This window comes from Colletotrichum aenigma (assembly GCF_013390185.1).
Source record: "Colletotrichum aenigma strain Cg56 chromosome Unknown KSG_Cg56_contig01, whole genome shotgun sequence".
NCBI classification, from domain to species: domain Eukaryota; kingdom Fungi; phylum Ascomycota; class Sordariomycetes; order Glomerellales; family Glomerellaceae; genus Colletotrichum; species Colletotrichum aenigma.
In genome coordinates this window covers 7,030,925-7,055,478 of record NW_023500907.1, presented here as the reverse complement: position 1 = coordinate 7,055,478, position 24,554 = coordinate 7,030,925, and the positions used below count along the sequence as shown (strand labels likewise).

General features: G+C 53.0%; 8 protein-coding genes across 8 annotated transcripts; 6 read left to right on the top strand and 2 right to left on the bottom strand.

Moving 5' to 3' along the window:
- Positions 1-673: 673 nt before the first annotated feature.
- On the top strand, positions 674-2,107 carry xynC (Endo-1,4-beta-xylanase C; the record flags this gene model as incomplete). The annotated part of the gene is made up of 1 exon (XM_037317121.1): positions 674-2,107. One exon carries the CDS (start codon positions 674-676, stop codon positions 2,105-2,107), a length of 1,434 nt encoding a protein of 477 aa, XP_037185431.1.
- A 2,069-nt stretch (positions 2,108-4,176) lies between these two features.
- Positions 4,177-5,598, top strand: yxeQ-0 (Uncharacterized protein; the record flags this gene model as incomplete). The annotated part of the gene is made up of 1 exon (XM_037317120.1): positions 4,177-5,598. The coding sequence occupies one exon, from the start codon at positions 4,177-4,179 to the stop codon at positions 5,596-5,598; it is 1,422 nt and encodes a 473-aa protein (XP_037185434.1).
- A 1,675-nt stretch (positions 5,599-7,273) lies between these two features.
- CGCA056_v001860 (uncharacterized protein) lies at positions 7,274-8,399 on the top strand (the record flags this gene model as incomplete). Its single annotated transcript, XM_037317119.1, has 4 exons — positions 7,274-7,447; positions 7,501-7,991; positions 8,056-8,270; positions 8,359-8,399. 4 exons carry the CDS (start codon positions 7,274-7,276, stop codon positions 8,397-8,399), a joined length of 921 nt encoding a protein of 306 aa, XP_037185433.1.
- A 1,102-nt stretch (positions 8,400-9,501) lies between these two features.
- On the top strand, positions 9,502-11,046 carry xynB-2 (Beta-xylosidase; the record flags this gene model as incomplete). The annotated part of the gene is made up of 1 exon (XM_037317118.1): positions 9,502-11,046. The coding sequence occupies one exon, from the start codon at positions 9,502-9,504 to the stop codon at positions 11,044-11,046; it is 1,545 nt and encodes a 514-aa protein (XP_037186323.1).
- A 392-nt stretch (positions 11,047-11,438) lies between these two features.
- On the bottom strand, positions 11,439-12,443 carry CGCA056_v001858 (Secondary metabolism regulator LAE1; the record flags this gene model as incomplete). The annotated part of the gene is made up of 1 exon (XM_037317117.1): positions 11,439-12,443. One exon carries the CDS (start codon positions 12,441-12,443, stop codon positions 11,439-11,441), a length of 1,005 nt encoding a protein of 334 aa, XP_037186324.1.
- Positions 12,444-13,233: 790 nt separating this feature from the next.
- On the bottom strand, positions 13,234-13,807 carry CGCA056_v001857 (uncharacterized protein; the record flags this gene model as incomplete). The annotated part of the gene is made up of 4 exons (XM_037317116.1): positions 13,234-13,293; positions 13,355-13,402; positions 13,467-13,668; positions 13,764-13,807. The coding sequence occupies 4 exons, from the start codon at positions 13,805-13,807 to the stop codon at positions 13,234-13,236; spliced, it is 354 nt and encodes a 117-aa protein (XP_037186190.1).
- Positions 13,808-15,034: 1,227 nt separating this feature from the next.
- CGCA056_v001856 (uncharacterized protein) lies at positions 15,035-16,045 on the top strand (the record flags this gene model as incomplete). The annotated part of the gene is made up of 3 exons (XM_037317115.1): positions 15,035-15,179; positions 15,355-15,878; positions 15,932-16,045. The coding sequence occupies 3 exons, from the start codon at positions 15,035-15,037 to the stop codon at positions 16,043-16,045; spliced, it is 783 nt and encodes a 260-aa protein (XP_037186326.1).
- Positions 16,046-17,377: 1,332 nt separating this feature from the next.
- Positions 17,378-19,537, top strand: DOX2 (Alpha-dioxygenase 2; the record flags this gene model as incomplete). The annotated part of the gene is made up of 3 exons (XM_037317114.1): positions 17,378-18,502; positions 18,561-19,379; positions 19,439-19,537. The coding sequence occupies 3 exons, from the start codon at positions 17,378-17,380 to the stop codon at positions 19,535-19,537; spliced, it is 2,043 nt and encodes a 680-aa protein (XP_037186327.1).
- Positions 19,538-24,554: the final 5,017 nt, after the last annotated feature.

Sequence of the window (24,554 nt, the reverse complement as noted above, 5' to 3'; positions counted from 1 at the left end):
GCAGAGGCCCGAATGGAGTGAGTGTGGAACCCCCTCACCCCGGAAATTCAGGGGCGGAGCGGGGACGCCGTTAGGCCTCTTTCGATCGGATGACACATTTGAACATGCACGTTTTTGGTTTCTTGCCGCCCTGCCTTCTTTCGAGAAAGATAGGAACTTGCCTGTCGTCTTCAGGAGAGACGTGAGGAAAAGGGCGCCCAAAGGCCCCGACTCAGACCTGTCCAACCGCGCGCCAGCGGTATCCTTGTCTTTCAGTGTAAACCCCAGAACAGAACGGGAGATCCCCTCAGGCGAGTGACCCCCTTCATTACTTTGGACGAACAAGCGAGAATTTGCAGCCAATCCGTCAGCGTGGTGAAGACAGGGGCAGGTTGGTGCCGGATCGTCGGCTACGGTGGGATGAGCTTGAAGCCTTGGATAGATTGACGTCGGATTGCTCCGCCGTACAAACTTAGCCAAGTGAGAAAGAAGAGAATTGAACGTCAACTAGGGCGGACGTTCATAAACGCCTCCCGCCCCCGGCCAAGCACCACGATGCGCTCTCTCTGACTCTGCTTTCGTCGTCTTTTGCCATTCAATTCCATTCTTTTCTTGTCCCCTCGAGGTACAATCACGTTCTTTTTTCACCAGTCTCTCTCTCTATCTCAGTCCCTCTTTTCCAACTCTCACCAAGATGCGTTTCTCCGCCCTCACCGCAGCCGGCCTGCTCGCCACTGGCGTCAGCGCCAACCTCAACGAACTGGCCAAGGCCGCCGGCAAGAAGTACTTCGGTACCGCCACTGACAACTCCGAGTTGACCAACACCGACTACGTCGCGATCCTCAAGGACAATAAGATGTTCGGAGCCATTACCCCCGGCAACGGTCAGAAGTGGCAGTTCACCGAGAAGAGCCAGGGCGTCTTCAGCTACACCTCCGGCGACGAGATCGCCACCTTCGCCAAGGACAACAGCATGCTTCTGCGCTGCCACACTCTGGTCTGGCACTCTCAGCTTCCCACCTGGGTCTCCTCTGGTACCTGGACCAAGGAGCAGCTGACCTCCATCATTGAGACGCACATCTCCAACGTCGCCGGTCACTACAAGGGCCAGTGCTACTCCTGGGATGTCGTCAACGAGGCCCTTAACGAGGACGGCACCTACCGCGACAGTGTCTTCTACAAGGTCCTCGGTACTGACTTCATTCCCATCTCTTTCAAGGCCGCCGCCGCGGCTGATGCCGATGCCAAGCTTTACTACAACGATTACAACATCGAGTTGGCTGGCAACAAGCAGAAGGAGGTCCTCAACATCATCAAGAGCATCAAGGATGCCGGTGCCAAGATCGATGGTGTCGGTCTTCAGGCCCATCTGATCGTCGGCAGCGCTGGCTCCCGCTCTGCCCTGAGCACCGTCCTCAAGTCCTACGTCGACGCCGGTGTCACGGAGGTCGCCTACACCGAGCTCGACATCCGCCACAAGAGCATCCCCGCCGATACCACCGCTCAGGAACAGCAGGCCACCGACTACGTCAGCGTTGTTGGTGCTTGCCTCGACGTCGCCGAGTGTGTTGGCGTCAGCATCTGGGACTACACCGACAAGTACTCCTGGATTCCCTCTGTCTTTCCGGGCACCGGTGAGGCTCTTCCCTGGGACGAGAACCTCAAGCCCAAGCCCGCCTACACCTCCATCTCCAGCCTGCTCGCCGCCGCCGGTGGTGCTGCCCCCGCTACCTCGGCTGCCCCCGTCGCCACCGGCGCTGCCTCTTCTGCCCCCGCCGCTACTACCTCCGAGGCCGCCGCCGCCGAGCCCTCTAGCTCTGCCCCTGCTGCCAGTGAGCCCGCCGCCAGCGAGCCTGCCGCCTCTGCCCCGGCTGTCACCCCTGCTCCCAGCGTCCCTGCTGCCACTCCTGCTCCTGCCACCACTCTCGTCACCAGCGTGAAGAGCAAGAACTGCGGCGACGACGCCGAGGCTGCCTCCAGCGCCCCCGCTGCTGCTGCTTCTGGTGCTGTTGAGGCTACTGCTGCTCGCTGGGCTCAGTGCGGCGGCAACGGCTACACCGGCCCCACCACTTGCGCGACTGGATACACTTGCCAGAAGCAGAACGACTACTACTCCCAGTGCCAGTAGAAGAGGAATGAGAGAACAAAGGAGCCGCTCCGGATAGCGGCTCCGATGAGACGGTGAGGAGATTCGTGTATATACTTTTATTTCAGCTGAAAGATACATATTTTCATATGCCCTCACCTTTTGGACCGTGCTGCCAGTGACGTGCGAGATACTTTTTGATCGTGGTTAGATTTGCTACAGGCCATCCAGGAACTCATTGAGTTTTGTGAAGGGTGTCGATACCTTGATGTCGACGAAAAGTTTCAATCAGTGACTCAACCCTCATATGAGTCAAGCTGCAAAGCATTGACACTATGTCTTCCTCTATGACTGTTTGAATCATCTCGTTGCGAGACTATCCATTAACACAAAACAAAAAGGTAATCAAGTGCAACCAACTGGCTTGGATCATTGTGCAAGCCATACCAGCAAGCTCAGCCTCCAACTAACAACGCCATCAAAACCAGATCTTTATTAGAGCACCACATCATATACTCTCTCACAATGAAGCAGTCGCGGTCGGCGCATTCGAGGTCGTCGAACGAATCATCCAGGAACGAGATCCCTAGCATAGATGAGATTCCTCTTAAGAAAGATATTACCAATGGTAATGCTTTGCGCTGCGATTCTCAGCGGACGCAATTCGAAGATCTTCCATTCGACATCTGTTGCGAGATCGTTAGATACCTCAACGTCGAAAGCGCCTTGTCTCTCGTATCAACCAATCGCTACCTGCACCAAAACTTAAGCAGCAAATTCCTGTTTCTGATAAGCAGGCTCGATAAAACAGACTTCTTGCAACGTGCTGAAGGTTTTGCAAAGTATCGAAAGATGCAGATGTGGGCTTGCTTCACGTGCCTTTTGATGCTGCCTCGATCGTCGTTCCAACGTCGTATCTTACCCAAAGAGACTGGGGACGCGTCTCGTGAATGCCTCGATTGTCGAGAGTAGAGATGGCGAAAGTCATGGGGAAACTGGAAGATGACAAGCACCCAGTGTGTTGACCAGAGAAAGCCGCCTTCGCTGGAAAGGCTGCCAGTCAATATTCTTCGGGGAATTTCTCACCGGCTGAATTACCTGGATGTCATCAACCTCCGAAGCACATGTTGCCTAATGCGACTCAACGTGTCTGCTGACTGGGTCCCGTTGCACGGGCGGTTTCTTGCCGTACGAGGGTATGAGCCAATCATTCTCCACGACGGCACCATCTCGCCAGCCAGGTATCCGTGCTACGGATGCTTTCAAGTGAAGAAGCTCAAGTCCTTCACCACAACCCAGATTGACCTGTCTGTCGGGGACCCTGACAAGTTTTGGAAACGGCGGTGTCAGCACTGCCTGCAGCGGATGTACGTCAAAGACGGCGTCGGACCCTTGGAGGAGTGGCGACGGCCGCGTCCACGTTCGGATTGCGGCTACTTGAGGTACAGGGGCCAGCGCTGTCGTGCATGCTTTTCACCGTTGCATCTCTACAGAAACGTACAACCGGATTTGCAAACGACGCCCGCTGATCGCTACGGCCAGGTATTGGATCAGATAAGGATGTGGAGCGCCGAATATGCGACAGCTCTCCAGTCTTTAGACGCAGAGGGAAGTTTGAGCAGATATCCTGAAGTTCTCCTTACGCAGCGCCTTCGCGTGCTTTGGAAAGCTGTTCATGAGGACAATGTTCAGCGCATGTCCTTGCAGATGATCTGAAAAGTGGCACTCGAGCGGCCGCGCTCCCAGAGACGGCCCCACATATTCGGCGCCGGCCCCATTTCGCGGGCCACGAGCGGCTTTGGCAGTTGTCTCGTGAGAGCCGGATGACCGAGGTTGCGGCACAAAGAGAGTTTGGCGGGTTGCAAGCCTGGGCATCCCCGCATTGACTGCTGTCATTCCCGTGTCAACCCCGCGGTGCCGCATGGTGGTGTTCTTGGATGACGACACCCGGCAGGTAGTCTCTCGTACTAGTATCTAGCAGTATAGTAAGCAATTGAAGTAGAAGTTATTCAACTCATTTCTACTCTTGCAAAGTTCCTGAGGAATCCATTACGCCCTAGACTGTACACCTGTGAGAAACAGACCTACCTTGCGTTTTGAAAGACTCGGAGATGGCAAACCAAGCCAACGGAGGTGGAAACGCCACCACAGACCAGTTCTACCCCGGCGCAGAGGGCGCTACACAGAACTTCAGCAACTTCATCGCCGACGCAAAATACGAAGACATACCACCGCAAGCCATCACCAAGCTCCTCGATCTGATCATCGATCACATCGGTGTCGGAGCCGGCGGCGGAGCCCAGTCGGAATCAAGCAGCCACATCCTCAAAGCCGTCGAAGCCTTTTCAGAAGGCTGCACCGGGGAGAGCACAGTCTACGGCAAAACAAAAACATACCCCAAACACATCGCAGCTCTGCTGAACGGCGCGTTCGCACACTCCTTTGACTTTGACGATACCCTCGCAATCGGCATCATCCACCCCGGCGCAAGCGTCATCCCGGCCGCCTTGGCGCAAGCTGAAGCCTCCAACGCCTCCGGGCGCCAGCTTCTGACGGGTCTCTCCGTCGGGTACGAGGTGGCGTGCCGTCTCGGCCGTGCCCTATCTTCGGGTGGCTACCCCCGAGGCTTCCACAACACCGCCACGGCGGGCATCTTCGGCGCCGTGGCGGCCATCTGCAAGATCAAGGGCTTGACGGCTGAGCAGGTATACAACGCTTTCGGGCTAGCCGGTTCCAAGGCCGCGGGTTCGATGCAGTTCCTTGACAACGGGTCGTGGAACAAGAGACTCCATCCCGGATTTGCGGCCCACGATGCGTTTCTTTGTGTTGCCCTTGCGGAGGCGGGTGTCACTGGCGCGTCGCATGCGATTGAGGGGAAATGGGGCTTCTTGCAGGCGTACTCGACGAAGAGCAAAGCCGCTGGTCTGACGGAGGACCTGGGATCCGAATGGCTGTTCGCCGCGACGGCGATGAAGCCCTTCCCTGCCTGCCGCTTCACGCACACTGCAATCGAGATCACGGCAAGGGTTGCGGCTGAAGCCAAGTCTGGAGAGCTTCCGCAGAAGATTACGGTCTGGGTGAATCCCTCTGGCTATGATATCATCGGGCGGCCGAGTCCGAATAAATTGCATCCCGAGACCATTGTTGATGCCCAGTTCAGCATGTACTATCAAGTCGCCGTGGCCTGGTTGTTTGGGAGTGACGCGGGATGGAGCGTCTATGATTCCGGAAAGATGAAGGATAAGAAGGTGGCGGAGCTTTGCGATCGAGTGGAGGTTGTGATCGATGACAGCTTCAAGGAGGAGTTCGAGGTAAGGATGTCGTTCCAGGGTGTCGATGGCGGAGCTGCCAGGGAGGAGGCTCTGGTGTACCCGCTGGGCGAGGTCGAGCACCCATACTCGAGGGAGAAGGTCAGGGACAAGTTCCGGGGTCTGGTCCAGCCGGTGTACGACCAAGAGCGAGCTGAGAACATACTCAAAGCTGTGGACAATCTGAGCAAAGGCTCTGCTGCGGAACTGCTGAAGTTCCTATGAGATTCCGATATCTTTAGCTGAAGATCTAGAGCAATCGCGAATCTTGAACCATGCACGTGTCGGAAGAGCCCCTTTCCTCGCCCCTTTCAAGGGCGTCCTTGGGTCTCTTATCTAGGACCCGCAGCATCCACCGATACAAGACGATCCCGGACCCTCTACCGTTGTTTGAGGTTGTGGATTCGATCGCGAATTCCGAAGGCAACTGGTGGGTGACTTGAAGCTTGTGTCAATATCATGGGTTGGTTTTAGGGCTACCCAAGCCAAGAAAAGTCCCGCGAGGGCGGCATTTCATGTGTCGGGGGCTTCCCATCTTCGCCGGTCCCGGCACCCTGATCCACATTCCAGGAATGCAAAGACAGCAGGACTTCCTCGTAGGAATCTTGACAGTACAATGTCGACGTCGCTTTCGTTTTCTCTCACATGCTCGCAGACATCACGGCTTTCAGTCCATATTGAAACCTCGGATGGTCTCGTCTGGAGCTCTCACCAGCCTCCCGCAGAGACGGGAGCGATTCTGACTTGAGCGCCGTGCATTGCCGTATGCGGCCAAGGACCAGAAGTCGCCGACGCATCGGAAAGAATTATTGCGTCTGATTCAGCCTTTTTAAGAGAAATACGACGTTCGCCTCCAATCCGCATTAGACTTCGGACTTTTGTAAATTGTCCACGCGCAAGAATAGCAACCGGCGCTGAGTCTCCAGGGATGTCACACACCAACTCTCCTCCATTTGGGAACTCAGCCCGGCATGGCTCCACCACTATGAAATCGACCCAAACTTTGACGAGCTCAAGAAGAGCCATTTCCCCGCCTGGAGTGCATCCTCTGCGCCAGATGCAGAAAGTCCTTGGATGCTGAAAGGTGTTCATATGTCCGAGCTTGGTGGTCTGGAGTCAGGCCGATGCCCAGGGTGCCATGACATGATCCGGCATGGACTATTGAGCGGCACACAGGCCGTGGCAACGGCTCAGTCGCCCAACCGCGTATCGAGAAGGCCGCTTCATTTCGACGACGCCTCTTCCGAACCATCATTCATCTCCGCGCGAGCATCCTGGTCTCACGTTGCAACACCGCGATTGATTGATCGTCTTCGCATGGGATTCGCTGCAGTGGTTGACACAATTGCGGGAGGCCCCGATCCGCCAACGCCGTCCGTCAAAGTGCGCTTTGACCGCCTAGGGCCGGGTAGAATGCGGGGGATGACACGCTGAACCGCCATTTTCATCTCGCTTCCTGGTTTCGACAGCCAGGGGAACCCCTTCTTCTTCCAATCGCAGGGCGGCGGATGCGACTCGCAGGGTGTCCCTCCCGCTCGACATGTTCTCTTCGGGGAGGATCACGCTCATATTCACGAACCACGTTCTGTCGTGGTGGTGTTTGGGCTACCATCCGAACTCCTTTCTCGGGTGATGTGCGGAGACATGGAAGCCTGGACCTGGACTCGGGCTGGGCCAGATCGGACATGAAAGATGACGGGCTTCTTTTATAGCCAGGCATTGCCGTCTGGGGGAAGAGCGATATGGGTCGACGGAGATCTTTAGGTCTCTGCGACCGTTTATTGTTACCTTGTCCTGTCCCCCTGGCAGGCGCCGCGCAAAACGAAAAAAAAAAAAAAGTTCTGCAGCGACCGCAGAGCTCGCTCTCTTCTCTCCCGCCAGATGACGGTGCTCAGCCCGTATGGACGACGTTCCTTTTGACGAACTTCCTCACGATGACTATGGCCCGTGGATGCTTGCGATTATCTGGGGGCTTGGGGCCATAGCCGGGGGCTTCATGGGATTACGACTTTACTGCAAGTTAACGCGACAACGAGGTTTATGGTATGATGACTACTACATGATAGCAGCCTTGGTAAGATTGTTTTCGCGCCGTATCTTGGCATCATCGCAACTGACACCTACAAGCTTGCATACATAACGTTCGGCGTCTTCATCTCGATCGACGTGTCATACGACTTTGGCAAGCATAATTGGGACATCACGCCAGGCAACTGGTCTTGGCTCCTCCTCCACGCCAATCTATCTGGGTCCTTCTCCATCATTGCGGCATGCTGGAGCAAGACGTCTTTCGCACTGACGCTGCTGCGCATTGCGAATGAGCGGTGGATGAAGTATTTGATCTGGTTCATCATGATCTCGGTCAACATCGCGCTTGGCCTCAACGTGCTGTTCACCTGGATCCAATGCACGCCCGTCGAAAAGACATGGAGGACGGCTTCGACCCCCGGGACGTGTTGGGACAAGAGCATACCGATGAACTACAACACATTCACGGCATCATACTCTGGCGCCATGGACATTGTGCTTGCAATCCTTCCGTGGAAGATAATCTGGGGCCTCTCCATGACGAAGAAGGAGAAGTTCGGTGTTTCGCTCGCGATGAGCATGGGTGTCTTGTGAGCATTGGGGATTTCTAGACCTAGCGTCTGCGCATGCTAACCACTGACCTGTGTGCTCCAGCGCTGGCGTTGTTTCATTTATCAAAATCAAGACGATCACGGCCATCGGGGCCTTCGACATCATTGATACAGTCGAGCTTGTAATATGGGGCGCTGCAGAGAGTGCCGTCACTATCATCGCCGCGTCAATACCCATCCTTCGGGCGCTGTTCCGCGACTACAAGCCACCACCGGCTCGCTTCATCAGCGACGAGGAGTCGATGCTTCGTCGGCTGGGTGAGGCATCACTGCGGACGATGACGAGACCACAAACGGCGGGGATAAGGCGCTCGAGATCGGAGATGGAACTGATCGAGATAGACAGGAGCCTTGGTTCCAGAGGATATGCAGACAAAAGCGACCTAGCGTTGCAAGCGTGGAAAGGGAGGGACGAAAACTTCGACTCCAAGAAGGAGATGGGGAACGGAGCAACGTTGTCGTCGCAATTTGATGCATTTGGGAGAGGGGTTCAAGAGCCGAAACGCACTCACGTGAGGAACTTCTCCCGGAAGGAAGTGAAGTTAGTTCCTCTTCACTGACCTCAATTCTACTCGCAAATTGCTTCATCACCTGCCTTTCGCAAAGCGCATTGATCGTGTCATTGATATCTAGCGGACTGCTGCTTCAAGGGGGATGAAGTTGAATCTCATTCCAATTGAACCCAAGTCATTGATCGGGTGTCTCAAAGAGCATCCTTCATGATGTCATAGCAGCTCCTGCGATGTCCCAAGAAGTGCTAGGTCTGACCAAGTCTGGGATGGATCTAGTGTGGCTTCCTATGATTCCTCTGGCACAAAGGCTAACGGTGATAAATTCGCGGGAAACTTACATCCAGAAAAAGTTGCGCACTATTAAATTCCGAATTTCGATGTCCGAAGCTTCTCAATTATTTCCGCTGCAAGGTTCTACTTGGTTTTCCCTCTTCTAGAAAAGCATCCAGTTGCTGTACGATCGAGCACCCGCACCTCACTCAGAACAAGCTTAAAATCGCCAGGACCGCGCCGCATTCATGCATAAAATTCAACTTCTCCATTACTCTCAATCATATCGCGCTGTGAGATAAAAGCATGGGCCCGAAACAGACCTGAGACCTTGACTTTATGACTTGAAGTGGTCAATAGCAGGAAGCCCTTCCGTAGGGTCTAGGCAGCAGGATTACCTATGAAGGAGAAGGAAACGGTAGCATTGGAACGAACGCTAAAATCCTTCTGCCGTCCTTCGTTCGCTGATCAGAACAGCACTAGTTCATGATGGTCGTTTGGTGCATTGGTCTCACAATGTTTAAGAACGCGACATTCCCAGCAACGGCCGGGTGGTCTGCGACTCACATGCATTGGGCCAAAACGACATAAGATTCGTCTGTTGAACACATAGTTTGTCCCTTTCAAGCCGCCCCCGCAAACATCCGACGACGAGTGAGTGCACAATAAGGTACTGTATGGGAGGGGTAGCCCACACCACGTTCAAGATGAATATTCTCACCAACTTGACGACGCTCTTCACCGCGATGACGCTCTCAAGCGGCGCGTACGCCGCCCGGATCGGACGATCGATCCCGGATTACACCACATCAGAGGCTGGCAATCCGTTCGTGGACGGATGGTACGCCGACCCAGACACAGCTGTCTACAATAACGAGTACTGGGTTTACCCGACATCATCATACGCATACGAGGAGCAAACGTACCTTGATGCGTTCTCCTCCAAAGATCTCGTGCACTGGACGAAGCACTCGAATATCTTGACAAAGGCTGATGTATCATGGGCTCAAGAGGCTATGTGGGCACCTGCCACCATTGAGCGCAATGGAAAGTATTACATCTACTTCGGCGCAAACGACATTCAGGAAGGCGAGAACAAAGTGGGTGGCATCGGCGTCGCGGTGGCGGACAAGCCTGAGGGCCCTTACAAAGACGCCATCGGCAAGCCCCTTATCGGCGAATATCACAACGGCGCACAACCGATCGACCAAGACGTCTTCATCGATGACGAAGGCCAGGCTTACATTTACTACGGGGGCCACGGACACGCCAACGTCGCCAAGCTGGACTCCGACATGATCAGCATAGGGAACTTCTCCGACGGCACCCAGTTCAAGGAGATTACCCCCGAAAACTACGTTGAGGGATCATTGATGTTCAAACGGAATGGGAAATACTATTTGATGTGGTCTGAAGGAGGATGGACCGGGCCTGACTACTCCGTATCGTACGCCATCTCAGACTCTCCCCTGGGGCCTTTCAACCGCGAAGCAAAGATCCTCCAGCAAGACCCAGCCGTAGCCACTGGATCTGGTCACAATGCTGTGATCAATGTCCCTGGGACCGACATCTGGTACATCTTCTACCACCGCCGACCACTGGGAGACACTGACGGCAACCACCGGCAACTCGCCTACGACCGCATGTACTTCGACGAGAATGGCAAGATCAAGCAGGTCAACATGCTTGTCAAGGACAACTTTAGTGATGGAAATCTGATTGGATGGGATACTGCGTTTGAGGGAAAGTTCTTAGTCAAGGACAAGCAGTTGAATGCGGAAAAGACAGCGGACTGGAGCGGCAAGGCTCTTCTGAATACGGGATTTGAAGACTTTGTTTTCGACGTCGATATCACCCTCGTTGACCCAGACATCAACTCAACCGCTCGCGACTCGGGTGACGCGGGCGTTCTCTTCGGAGTTACTAGCGCTTCAGCAGGTATTGAAAACGTCACCGGCTTTTATGCAGCTATAGACGCATCTGGGGCAGTTGTTCTGGGGCAGATGAACCAGAACTGGCTTCAGCTTGCTTCTGCTGATCTGGACATCAAGGCGGGAACAAAGTATCACTTGCGCGTTACGGCGATTAGTAAGGAGGTTAAAGTGTTTGTGAATGATATGTCGACATCAAAACTCACTTGCACGATGTCAGTAAGCACGAAGGGAACAAGCGGAGTTCGTGTGTTTCGCACCGGTGCGCTGTATGACAATCTTTCCGTGGCGCATACGAGCAATTGGCGTGACAAAATCTAAACAAAATCGTTGAGAATTTCTGTTCATCTCTTGACCGCAATGAGAATTTCAGCTCTTTCAATTGTCCGCATAGTGTGTGCTGGCTCGAATCCGTTCGTGCAACATGGTACTGCAAGGTTTTCTGCTATGGCTGTGGTACTGTAACATCCCTAGAGTGAAAAGATGACTTGAATGATACCTATATTTGCATCGAATTTGGCGTGCTGCATGTTAATCTCAGAATGATCACACTTCGAGAGTATAGAATGCTAAGTTGTCTCGATTGAGTCTGAGACTATATACGTATGACCTGCATGAGACTTTATTTGGCAGCACATATGATGATTATCTTCCATACGTTCTCTACATAACTAATAAGAAACAATTGGAGAAGAAAGAAGCTGCAGTGTCAGCTATTTCTCCTCGGAGCGTAGCGGCTTACGACCGTAAACGACATAACCATTCCAGTAAGCATGAATTTTGAGATTCTTAAGATCCTTGCGCACCTCAAGACACATGAACATCGCCTCTTCTTTAGTCCAGTCCAGGACGCGAGTGAATAGACCAAGAGTAAGCGCCTCGAGACCATGAACAAGCTGTTCCTGGTTGGCAGTGCCAATCTCCTTGAGCTTCTGGTCCTTCGGCCAAGGGGAAATTGGAAATCTAACACGCGTGGTTTTGATCTCTTCAAAGCCTGCGGCTTCCATCATAGCAGGTCTTTTGTTCGTCTGGTTGATTGGTCGTCCAATTTTGTCGCAGGCTTCGACCAAGAGGTGGCTCCACTTGTACAGGGCAGAGTCTTCTTTGAGGGTGCCATCGTCACAGACGGGTGGCCAGATGCTGTCTTGAATCTCGAGGTAGCCGCCTGGTTCCAAACTTTTGTATGCTTGAGCAATGACGCCCTCCCAATCAGCAAAGCTGCCGTTCATATCGCGACAGAAGATGAAGTCGAAGGGTGTCGACCACGTCCATTCCTTTTCGAGGTCGTCAACCTCAAAGTAGCAGTTAGGAGGCACGTATGTTGATTGGATGGGACTGAGATCAACGCCTTGAACTGATGCCTCTGGGTGAGCATCAGCGTAGTCGAGGGCCCAAACGCCTGTGCCTGTGCCTATGTCGAGAACCCGTTTGGCGCTGATGTCATTTTTCGGACACAAGCAGAAGTCTCCGTCCAGAGTCAACATCCAAACGTAGTTGACTGTGTCCAGCCGCTCTTGCTCTCGGGCATCGTTCGGGAAAGCATATTTCCCGTCACTCATGCGGTGATATGTTCGTCCGTTCTCCCGACGATAATCCAGGATGCTTGATCTCAGAGAGGCTTGAGATTCACTCGTTGAGGAGGCTCCAATTGAGGCGGAATCATCTGCTACAGCTTCTTCAGGGAGAACCGGTGGCTCATCTTGCTGTTGCGTGGTCATTTTCGTTCGTTCTTGTTGCAGATTGATGGTTGTACGGTTGAATATGCTGAGGTTGGAGAGAGGAAAGAGAGCACTAGCTGACCCCTCTTTGAGCGGTGAATGTTATCCCACGACCCCCCGCTTTTTACGTCACATATCAGCTTCATCAGCAGTTATTATTCATCCCTTCTGCTGTTGGTTGGTGCTGTTGGGCGCAACAACTTCCATCTTGTGAACATGAGCCCCACTATATGCCACGGTAGGAATATGCTAGGCGACGCGCGTTTTCCAACCTCGTTTTCTGCAGCATGAGTGTTCCATGACGTCTCAGGGATCATTCTGTTTCCATATGTAGGCTTTTTTTCCATACTGTTAATATTGCAGCCAATACCCCTTGATACGTTTTGGCCGATTTGGGTGGTTCGTAGTGGTTGCTGACTCAGATAATACATATACCTATGAGTAAATATTGCAATCAGCCCAACCCTATCGCATTTCGAGTCGAAATCTTCAGTGAAAGGTGCTTTCAAGTTGAAGGTATGTTTATATCACTGTAGCCATTGTTTGTGAGGAATACACACCGGTTTGTTCCAGAATCACGTTATTATCATAGAGTATTGTTACTAGATGAAAAGGCGAGGTGTAACCTCAAGTATTCCATCCGGGAAAACTGCACTAGAAGGAGCGACAGGAACAAAGTTGGTTTGCAGTGGTATCAACTCGAATTAAGTTTTTAAACGGTATGTGGTATCTAGACGGGTTTCTCGTTCATCATTCTTTTCAAACACTGTCTGCCCCAAACACTGATTCTCTAGCTGTTGCTTCCCTCAGACTGAGGAGCGCCACAGTACTTGGTGCAGTAATGGTTCAGCTGGAATCATGAATTTGTTAGTTTGTACATATGCGTATAATCAGCCAGGCATCTGGCTTACCTCGTCACCTCCAATGTGCCAGCCATCGGATCTGCAAGCGTCTCCGTCCTGAGGCTCAGAATTAGTTAAGTTCCGGGTGCGCCGGATTCCGAAAACCGGGTCACGAGCTTACCATGTGGCAGTCAGGGCACTGATCCCACTGCTTGTTGCCCGTGTTGCGGCGGCGGTAGTAGTCGCAAGCACACTTGGTTGCCTCGGGCATGATCTCGTACTTCTTAGACCAGCTGTAGCTGACACTCCAACCAGTGCCGCCAATGGGCTGCTCAACACGGTTACGCACGCAGGCACCGAAGTTGTGAAGTTTGGCTTCGACGCTGCAGAAAGATTTCTGGTCAGCATCTGAGGTATTCCCTCCCAACTCACCCGAAGATTGAGATGTAGACATGGGTGGAATGAAGGTTCAACCTACCTAACGGCGAGAGCCACGACGAGGGCAGAAGTGCTGATCTTCATGTTTGTTGGAAGTTGAACGGGAAAGAACTTTGATACGTGGATATGCCTCGTTGATTTTGAGTGTTGATCTGCGACTGGGTATGCCAGCCTTGAGATCTGCGAGGTAACACTATATATGCTCTCATGTGCTCAACTGCAGTGGGAACATAGATGGCTGAGGTCTGGGACCCCTCCATCCGTGATAGGATTTCATCTCCGAGATGGCCTTTCCAACCTTTCGCCCTGCTTTCAGACCGAATGATGTGATAATCCCTTCCCTCCGCGTGATACATGTTGCGGGGGCAATAGTCTTGAGCCATGCTGCTCGGGGGCTGGTCTTACTCGAATCCAGTCAAGCGCCGGCGCTCACTCTGAATTCACCACAGAAAATCCCATGAAGAGGTTCGAAACATGACTCAATTCACTATCTATCAAACGTGCAAAATCTTCAGAGGCCATCTCGGCGCAGGCGTCTTCGGAATGTCGGCGATATCTATCCACTTGGCGGGAACCGTCAGAGCAATGGGTATTGGTCACGCACTGTTCTTTGGGAAGCACCTGCGAAAATCTGTGGAAACTGAGGACTCCAGAACTGAGTCGAGAAGAGCTGTTTATCTCGTAATATGGATCATTGAAAGGCTTGGTATTGTGGTTTTCTGCCCGGTATAATAAGGTCACTGACTCAGAATATATCTTTGGTGGGTAAGTCGTGGGCCGCGAGGTACATGCGAGTTTTGCGAATCTAACACAGACAGATCTACAGGAATGGAACGGTGTAGAATTAAGCTTAACTGGGAGACAAGGTCATTGTAACTAGTCTCTTTCAATCGTCACCAAATTGGTCTATTTAATTGAGTTTGGCTAACCGTCAGACGTGGAGACATCACGTGGATGGCTTCATCTTGGCGTAGTTCCACTGCGGCTCCTGCCATACGAAGTACGGGGTAAGGCAATGACTCGGAAGCCATTTGATCTGATAATCTGAATAATTCGCGCGGATTTGCTCGGGTCAAGGGCAGCGGTGAGTAGTCATGCTTCCAAAGGCGTAAGGCGTGGATGAACCAATGCGGCAAGTCGACTTGCGCGTGAGTTGAGACTTTTGACCGGCAGCTGAGATAAGAAAACCACTAACGGATGACGATTTGATGGTATAAAGTCGTTCAAGTATCCCAAGAATTTCGCAACACAATCGCCCTCACCACCCCTCTCATTGCTCCCCAAGTCTCCTGTCGTCTTCGGTTCATCAAAATGACTTCTCGCTTCGTCACCGTCTGCCTTGCCGCAGTCGCCGCCGCTTCTCCGGTTTTTGTCCCTCGGACCACCAACGGCACCAAGTTCGACCCCGAGCGCGGCCTCTTCCCCGGAGAAGTTCTCCTTGTCGGCCACGAGCACAGTAAGTGGAGGAATCCATCATCGCCTACCATCTCCCCAGCCATTCCCCGTGCTCTTAGAAGAAGCGAGTCCTTGGCATGAACTGTGTCTTGGCGGTCCTTCGCAACGAGCTACACTGGGCAGAAAACAGGCGTCCCGCGTATCGTGAATACGATAGGCTAATTTTGTCGTTGCAGTGGAGGTTGTGGACAAGGATTCTTACTCGGCGATGCTGTCAACCAGCGGCATTCTGTCCTCCCCCCCTGACGTCGACCGTTCGCTTCTGGACTTCGAGGAGCCCACGGAGGAGGAGCTCAAGCAGCTTGACGCCCGTCAAGCAAGCTGTGATATGACCACTGCCGTCGTTATCACCAGGACCGACAGATTCTACGACTGGGATCTTCAGATGAGCCCTGTATCGATTGCTGGTGGCAACCCTATTGACATCAGTCTCACATCGACTTACACGGTCACTGATACTCTCACCATCACCGGCGGTTTCAGCCCCACCATTGTCACCGGATACTTGACATCCAACTTCGGCGTTTCTGGCTCCCGATCCTGGGCCACTGCTCAGGCCATCATGGTCAGGGGAACCGTATCCGCTCACCACACCGGTGTCATGGTCAACAACCCTTTCAAGACCAGAAGATACGGCCGTGTCATGAGAGGCTGCCTCGGAAAGCAAACACAGATCGGAACGTTTATGTCCGATGCTTATGTATGACCCACGTTTTCTCAACTTTTGCGTATAGAAACTGACTTGAGAACTAGGAGGAGGGAAGCTACGGCGGAGTCAAGTGGATCAGAGGAGCAATCACCCCTTGTGAAAAGCCGGGTGTCCACCGCCCGCTTTCTCGTTGCCAGGGCGGCGGCAACTTCGTTTGAGCGAAAACATGCCGTGGCGGGCAATGCTGCTCTTGAGCTCTCGGGAGCAGGCACCGGGTTGGAGGGCGGTTACTCTGCTGGAGTTGCCAGCATTTAAAGGCTGTGCACGACCATTAAAGAAGTTCCACGGCTCGAATCTTTGGAAAACTCTTGCTTCCAACGCGGGCAAGAGGATGGCTAAATGGCTTATGGATTACGGATATGTTCCAGTTTAACTGTCTAATGATAATTCATCATGTCCCTCACGTGCCCGAACCTCCATCGGATCTGTCCTTTGCTCGTGCTCGGACTTGAAGTGTGACTAAATAGGACGTTCCTGTGCATTTGAAAGAATGCTTTGTAATTTGCAGCGAGGTCACACTCCGAGGTCTTGCAATGAAGAAATTTTGAACATAACACTGGCCACATCCATGGCAAATGTGACAATCACATCCCAAATGTTACGCAAGTTTAATTCACAAATACAATCCCTGATGTATAAGAGACCAGCAGGGCCGTGCTTGTGTGTGTGATCGTAGACAGAATATGACAGATATGTGCATCAGTCTTCCCAGACTCACCTGCCCTTTTTATGTGCCGTTCATTCCGTCTCTGTCATTAACAAGAGACTGAAGTGGAAGTGTGATGTCAGCTCTCAGCCTCACGCGCAGTTTGTCCTGGAAATCCGGTGCCATTGGAATGTGTTTTGAGGCTGAGGGCCAAGCTAGAACCTCGAGCTCCGTCTTGCGGCCAGCCCTGCACGTTCAGCTAGCCACACACAGAGGCAGAGGCGAGGTAAGCAGGCTTCAATCTATGAGGATTGGGTATGTTTCGGACGGGGACCCCAAAGGTTCCCCGCTTCAGGGCTGACATGTCCTAGACCAAGCTCGCACGTCGTAAATTCTCGGTGAGATTGAAGCGAGGGAAACTCAAACGGACCAATCAACGCGAAATTTTCAATGAGAAATTCTGGGAAGTTTCACAACCGTTGATGACTGTAAGCCCGATGCATACAGCCGTGAGCTTTTCTTCTTTTCAGCCCGTCATCCAGGCTGCCTTGGATGTGCAGCCCCCCTATCGTGTCAGACTTGCGGCTTGCAAATTCTTGCGACTGCATCACCTGAAATTGTGGCGCTTAAAAGATGCAGTGGCATACGTATTTTGGGAGACATCGGTCGATGAAGATATGTGAGGGATGCCTACCTGCCTGAAGGGAAAGCACAGCCGTTCTAGTGACACCATCTTACCATCTGCATGTCAGCCCGTACGGATGGCAAATAAAACGCATACGCCTTCTCTTGATTGACAGCATCCTATCCCCAAATCAAGTCGTTTCTTCACTTGTCGAGTAAGATGACGTCCGCAATCATTGAGGGGACCCTCGAGGCCTCCAGCACAACCATACAAGTTTTGGGCACGTGGTTCAAGGCCCTGTTCGACCATGGTCTTGTTCCTCTTTTCAAACGTCTTTACATTGCCTTCTGGAAAATCGTCAACTTTTTTGTGCGTTGGCATAAGCTCCCAAAGTGGCTCAGTGTCTTCAACTTGCTCGCTCTGCGCTTTGAGCTGAGGGACCAAAATCTGTACGAAACTTATCCATCTGACGGCCGCGATCACCAAGGAAACCAGAAAACCTGCCCTCTTGAGGATACCAAATACATCAGCTCCAGGCACTCAGATGGCAAGTTCAACGATCTCAACGGCCCCAAAATGGGTTGCAGGGGCATGAGATTCGGGCGCAACGTGCCGAGGAAGCACACGACGGCCCCTTCTCACAAGGAGCTGCTTACACCCAACCCGAGATTGATCTCTGAGAAGATCCTTGCGAGACCCGACAACGGATTCAAGCCGGCTACCATCGTCAACTTGCTTGCCGCTGCATGGATTCAGTTCCAGGTGCATGACTGGGCACAGCACTTTAACGATACCGCCAATTCGTGGGACGTCCCTCTTGCTAAGGGTGATACGTGGCCCGAGAGGAAGATGAGGATATACCGTACGAAGAGGGCCGAACACCTTCGGGGAGATGATGAGGCGCCGCCTGCTTACGAGAACGAGTGCACGCACTGGTGGGATGGCTCTCAGATCTACGGGTCTACTGAGAAAGAAACTCAGGAGCTCAGGGCGCAGTGCGAGAGGGAGGGCTCGCGAGGTCAGCTCGCCGTCGACGGTGTGCAGGGTGCGCAGTTCTTGCCTCGTGGCGAAGACGGCATTCCCAAGACGGGGTTCCATCAGAACTGGTGGATCGGCCTCGAGCTCCTGCACACACTGTTTGCTATGGAGCATAATGCCATAGCCAAGCAGCTCGAGCTCTCGAACCCCACCTGGACAAGTGATCAGATTTTCGACACTGCTAGACTCGTCAACTGCGCTCTCATGGCAAAGATCCACACAGTTGAGTGGACTCCTGGAATCTTGCAGCATCCGGCCCTGCAGGTTGGTATGAGTGCTAACTGGTGGGGACTCGCTGGGGAGAAGGTATGTGTTCAGATGAAGGAATTCTCGATTCCATACAAAGTGCTAACAAATGTTCCAGCTCTGGAAGGTCTTCGGGCGAATCTTCGACAACAAGCTCGAGGTAGTCTCTGGTATCCCAGGCTCAGATGTGGACCACGACAACGTGCCCTACTCCCTCACAGAAGAGTTCGTGTCTGTCTACCGCCTCCACCCGCTGATCCCTGACAACATTGCGTTCTTCAATATCAAGAACGGTCAACACGAAGGGACACTTCCGATGGAAGAGGTCGCGTTCGAAAAGGCTCGCAAGCCCCTCAATGAAAAGGGCTTCGCGTCAGGGCTGGGACTCAACTTCGCAGACGTCTTCTACTCGTTCGGAGTCAACTACCCGGGAGCCATCCGCGCCCACAACATGCCGAACTTCCTGAGAGACCTGCACATCCCGGCTGACGAGGAGTTCCCCGAAGGCAGACACCTGGACATGGGCACCGTCGACATCCTGCGCGACCGCGAGCGCGGCGTGCCTCGCTACAACGCCTTCCGCCGCCTCTTCCACATGCCAGCGGCACGGAGCTTCGTTGAGCTGACTGGCGGTGATCGCAAGCTGGCTTCCGAGCTTGAGGGCGTCTACAACGGCGACATCGAGGCCGTGGATCTCCTCGTCGGAACGCTGAGCGAGCCGCTTCCCAAGGGCTTCGGCTTCAGCGACACTGCTTTCCGTGTGTTTATCCTTATGGCTAGCCGCCGCATCAAGTCTGATCGATTCCTCGCTGGCGATGCCTGGTGCCCCGAGGTGTACACCCGAGAGGGCATGGACTGGGTTCAGAACAACACGATGAAGGACGTGCTGTGCAGGCATTTCCCGGAGCTTGCTGCACCTTTGCATGATGTCAAGAATGTGAGTATCACGTCGGCGTGCTTGATGTCTTGGGAAGAAATAGCTGACCAATATGGCAGGCGTTCGCACCATGGACGAAGGTCGGTCAGACGAATTTGTACATGGGACAAGAAACGAACGATCCGGAAGTGCTTGCTGCCGCCAAGAAGAGGGCTTGATCGACCGGCTTTGCCCCTGTTATTCCAGTTTGTAAGACTTAAAGCGGAGATGAGGTTGGCACTACAATGTATCATCATACCACGAAGTAAAACGTCCAGATCCTCAACTTGGCGATTCTGCTTACATGGATTGAAATGTTTCGCGCGCAAGTAGTGGCAATCGAAACCACCGTTACCAATTGATCCGGTCTGAGCTTTAACGGCCCGGCACAGCGGCTCTAGGCTTCATCCTCCTGCACCCTTCGTTCACGAGGGTGGTATTAACCCTCATAATCACAAACGTGTTCTGCTTAGACCCTTGATGTCTGCCCCACGACCGCTGTTCGCGAGGTGAGCTACGCAACTTCAATTAATTTCAGACTTACACTGAGATCAAAACCGGATACGCACGACTTGAAATGAGGATAATCTTGATTTAACTACTAGAACTAGACTACTATTGAACTCGAGAGGTGTACTTCTCCGATAATCAGGTTACCAGACCGACACTACTGGCTGTGGCCATCCACCTCTCTCCAAACGTGCCAAGGCATTGTAATGCGGCAGTCCTTGCAACTCTCATGCACCACGCCTTCCCGTGTTCTTCCCGCGCAGTTGGAACCTCGACAGGGCGACTCGTCGTATCTGTTCAAGTGTCTGCAGTGACAACAGATCCAACGGCAATGACGTCTCTGGCTGCCGCGAAGCTGTCCCATGTCTCCGAGGTCGCCCTGGGACATTTCCACACCGTCGCTCGTGTTTCTGTTCATGTTGTTGAGGTGTATGAAGGTAGATAGGATTTGAAAGTTTTTGATAGTTCAATAACGTAAGTAGCTACTCTTGTAACTTGTCTTGGCTGTATCTCTTGAATACTGAGGTTGTTTGATGATGGTTCATAGCAAGAGAGAAACAATTCCTGCAGACCATGAGGGCATATATAGGCAAAACCATTGTCAATGTGCTCTGAATCGTCCCTATCGAGCCTCGATTCGGCCTCATCGTGCCCCATTAAGTGAATTATGGCATGCGAGCACGATGTGTAACGTGAGATGTGGTGATTCGCTGCTTCTGGACAGCTTGGGGTTTGCCACGGGCAGACGTCGTGCTGTAGAGCAGCTCATGGTACGTACTGTTGACAAACAAAGCGTGGTGCAAGGCAGTTTTGATAGGCTCAAAGGACATGGGAGCCTCTTCTGCTATGACTGTTTTCTGGCAGAAGTTCTCAAGATTCACGCATGGGGTTGTAGTTCATCAAAGGACAGAGACACTTGGCGAGTGCCGTAGGACCATTCTGACCATCACCAGGGCGAATCAGATGGCTAATAAACATACGACGAAAGTGATTCACAACACCGCAGAGAAGGGAAAGTGCTCTTCAGTACGAAAATGCATAGTAGAAACATTGGCCTGCTTCGATCATCTTCTCAGTCCACCTCAGACATCATTCCTTGCCCTACAGCAGCCTGCAACTATTCTCACTCAAGGAGCGTCATAATCAGCGAGAAACGCCATTCGTTACGTTTTATGTGCTGTTCTTTTAGAGGAGGCTTTTAAGGCTGCCGAGAACCCGACTTTCCCAAGCAGTGGAAAATCCTGCCCGCCCTACATCGAAGCAATAAACCAATAAATCAAGAGTGCACAGTTCACTATACTCATCATAAGCGGATGCGCGACGCATTCAGGAGACTTCCCTCACCTTGAAGACTTTATTAAGAAACTATGGGCGCTACTACTCCGTCTACGTACATCCCACTTTCTACTCTACATCTCAAGACCAGTCATCAACCGACCTACGTCTCTTCATCGTCCCCATCCTCACCCTGTCCATTTCTTAAGCCTAGCAGATACGCCGGCACAAGAATCCTATCACACCTCATAGGCCCCTCGTGCGCCACCCATTGCCCACCCCTCAGCCGTTGCGGACACGGCCGCGGGCTGCGCGCCAGACATGGCATGATGAGATACGTCTGAGCCGGCATTGGGTTCCTGCTGAAGCCGCACTGGCAGCATTGCCAGCGGCACTCGAGGACGACGACGTGCACGGGGATACTGAGACGGCTGAAGGAGTCGGGAGACATACTCCTGTAATCTGTGATCTGGGAGGCCATGTTTGGCGGTGGCTGATATCGGTCAGAGTGGGATAGTTGTTGAAGTATGATGAGAGTGTGGTGAGGCGTTTTGGTCTGGAGCTACTTGGAGGAAGATGTATATGGCCCGCGAGTCCGCGACTCCGTTTATATATGTAGAGGGCATGATTTTGGAAGTAGTGAGTTATATGGTGTTGACGCTTGGCAGTTTCCATGGGAGAGTCAAAAGCCAGAGCTTTGCGATTGCGCAGTCAGTTGTGACTGAATACTAATGCCATGGCGTAAGGACCAGGTTGACTAGGACAATCACGTATTGTGAATAGAGCAGACTACAAGACCACTATCAACCTTGATTCACTACTCAAAACATAGGCATGATGTTGCTGCTGCAGTCTCCGGAACCGTGGAGAGCGTTTGGCTGGCTCCAAAAAGAGGCATCAAAGCATCGAGTCACGTCAAGAGCAAAAAGATGCGCCGAGGGGGAATCGAACCCCCGGCTCCCCGACGCTGCTTGATGGCAACGGAGAATTTTACCACTAAACCATCGGCGCATGCAATGAGATGTTGTCTCGGAAACCCGAGGTGCTGGTTGGGCGGCGGAGCGGGGACTATATTCGGTGTGATTTCGTGGTTGTGGGCCGGTGTGGAGGATGAGGGCTGGACGATCTCCGCGGGCCCGGCAGCTTACCGTTTCTGTGGTCCACTATCCGCAGCGGGCCGAAAAAGGTAGGAGAAGACAATAAGCCGAGAAGATAGGTCAATGTTCGCGTGAGTGCAGCTACCTAGATGTCAAGTTGCGGGTCAATGGTGCTGCTGGAGTGCAGTGCCATCCAAGTTGAGTGCTAATCGCGCCCATTTTCTGTGAGATGCGGAACATGTCCGAAATGTGAACCGCGAGACCGGCTCGGCGTGAGCGAGCTGGTCGGGGCCGTAGATCAGTGGCGCTGCCCCAACCGACGCAGTGTGCCGAGACCTTTGGCGTATGTCTGCGGTGCTAGGCATGGTGACACAGCCGAGCAAATCCACGTTTGAAAGAGTTGGACGAAATCAAAGCGCAAACGGGTGAAATCGTCAGCAGTAGACGCGCATAAACGATGACTGTGCAACAGCTCCCTCGACTGGCGTTGCGTCAATGTCGACACCTCTGGCATGATTGCTGCTTCTTGTCAGTGTGAAGTGACTGCAAATGGTCGGTCGGTCAAATAGGAAGGTGATCGGTTGCAAATGGAGCGAAGCGCAAGTGATCAGCTTGAGCCTTTTTTTTTCTGTTGCGGGTTATCCGGGGAACTTCAACGGGCGCTGGCGCAGAGATGGGGAAGACGGGCTTCTCGGGGAAAGATTGGCATTCTTGGGAATGTTTAGCGATGCATCGACCGGTCTTTGTATGCGGCGTGACGAGCAGATCCATCAGTGGTCGTTGAGTTAGACTCTTGGCCTTGAGCTGTGGGCGAATGAAGTGAGCAAGATTGGTGACGTAGAGGCGCATGTGAGCCGTTTGGGGACGCTCTTTTCCGGAGGGGGGTTGCGCGATACGGAGCGCGTAGCAGGGAACTTTTAAAGGGTGGATTGCAGACTGCAGTACGCAGCAGGTATGCGCAGTACGAATGGTGCAGGAGATGCAGCCTGGACATGGGTGCTAGCGGAGGATGGCCGCGGGATAAGATGGGCGGTTTCTGGTTTCTGCCCAGTGGTGGAGTGTGCCTCGATGGTCTGCTCGTGCTCGTTCCTTAGCTCGCTCTCGAAGGAGGGCGAGGATGGGATGTTCGGACCAAGCAATCTGAAGCGAGGCCATCTCAAGGTGAGACGGTGAAAAGTTGATTGCGCAGAAAGCTACGTAGGGGCTCATTCGGATGCGAAGACGGGATGAAGATATCGGAGCTGATGGAGACCACTGGCGGAGAGCGGAGGAGGCGGGCGGATGGTGGTGGGAGTCGATGGACTCTTGGGAGACAGATGTAAATGCCGCCGGAACACAAAGGAATAGCTGGAGAGTTCTGGGAGGGCAATCAATTGAGTGCAGCGCCGCTGGGAGTGTCCCAGCAAATCCGGGGACTGCGGTGTTTCACTCTGTTTGTTGCCGTGGAAAGATTGCAGAGTGTTATTGTTGAGAGATCCCAGTCGAGCGCGGGGGCTGTTCGGTGTCAGTCAGTGTTCGAATTGATTGCGAAGGGCTATTTGCGGGTGGTTGCCAAGATGCTGAGTTTTTCTTTTCCCATTGGGTTTCTGGCAAAAGGTTTTCAACGGCGGCAACTGACGACAGTCCCAGCAGCAACTGCTTCAACAACAACAACATCCATCCAGCTCTGCGGGTGATGGCGGAGGAGCAGGAAAAAAACAAAAGCCTGGGAAAGAACAAACGAGCAGGGGTCTCGAGTGGGTGGGGCTGAGGCAGTCGCGGTGGAACCGTGCGGAAGTACCGCGGAAGTACCTCGCCGGTGCCGTTCTCTTCTGATGGATGACGGCCGACAAAAAAAAAAACACCACTCACCTGAGATAGGTAAGCTGCGAGACCTTTCGAGAAATTTCACACTTCAAGCTTGATATCAACACCTCAACGGCAGCCACAACCACCACAACTACCTTCCGCAGTCTCAAGACCTCAATACAAGAGAGACAGACGAAAAAATCGCAACAGACCCCCCTAGCAGCATGACTCAAGCGCGGCGACTCACAAAAGTGGAGGGTGACGCCGCTATGTTCTGGGCGCCGAGCATTCAACTGGAGTTGGCGATCTCGCGAACAGGCTTGGCCAGCAACGCCGAGGCACACATCACGTCGCCAATGCTTGGAGTTGCCCTCGACTGCCAATCGAAGTCGCACAAAACTCGCCCAGAGCTGCCAGAATTCTCCAGCGGCCTCCTTTCAAGCTTTTGCCAACCGTGAGACGAGTCTGCAGGATGAATAAGAGCAACAGGGTCCTTACAGATATTTGCGAGATGTCACCGATTAGA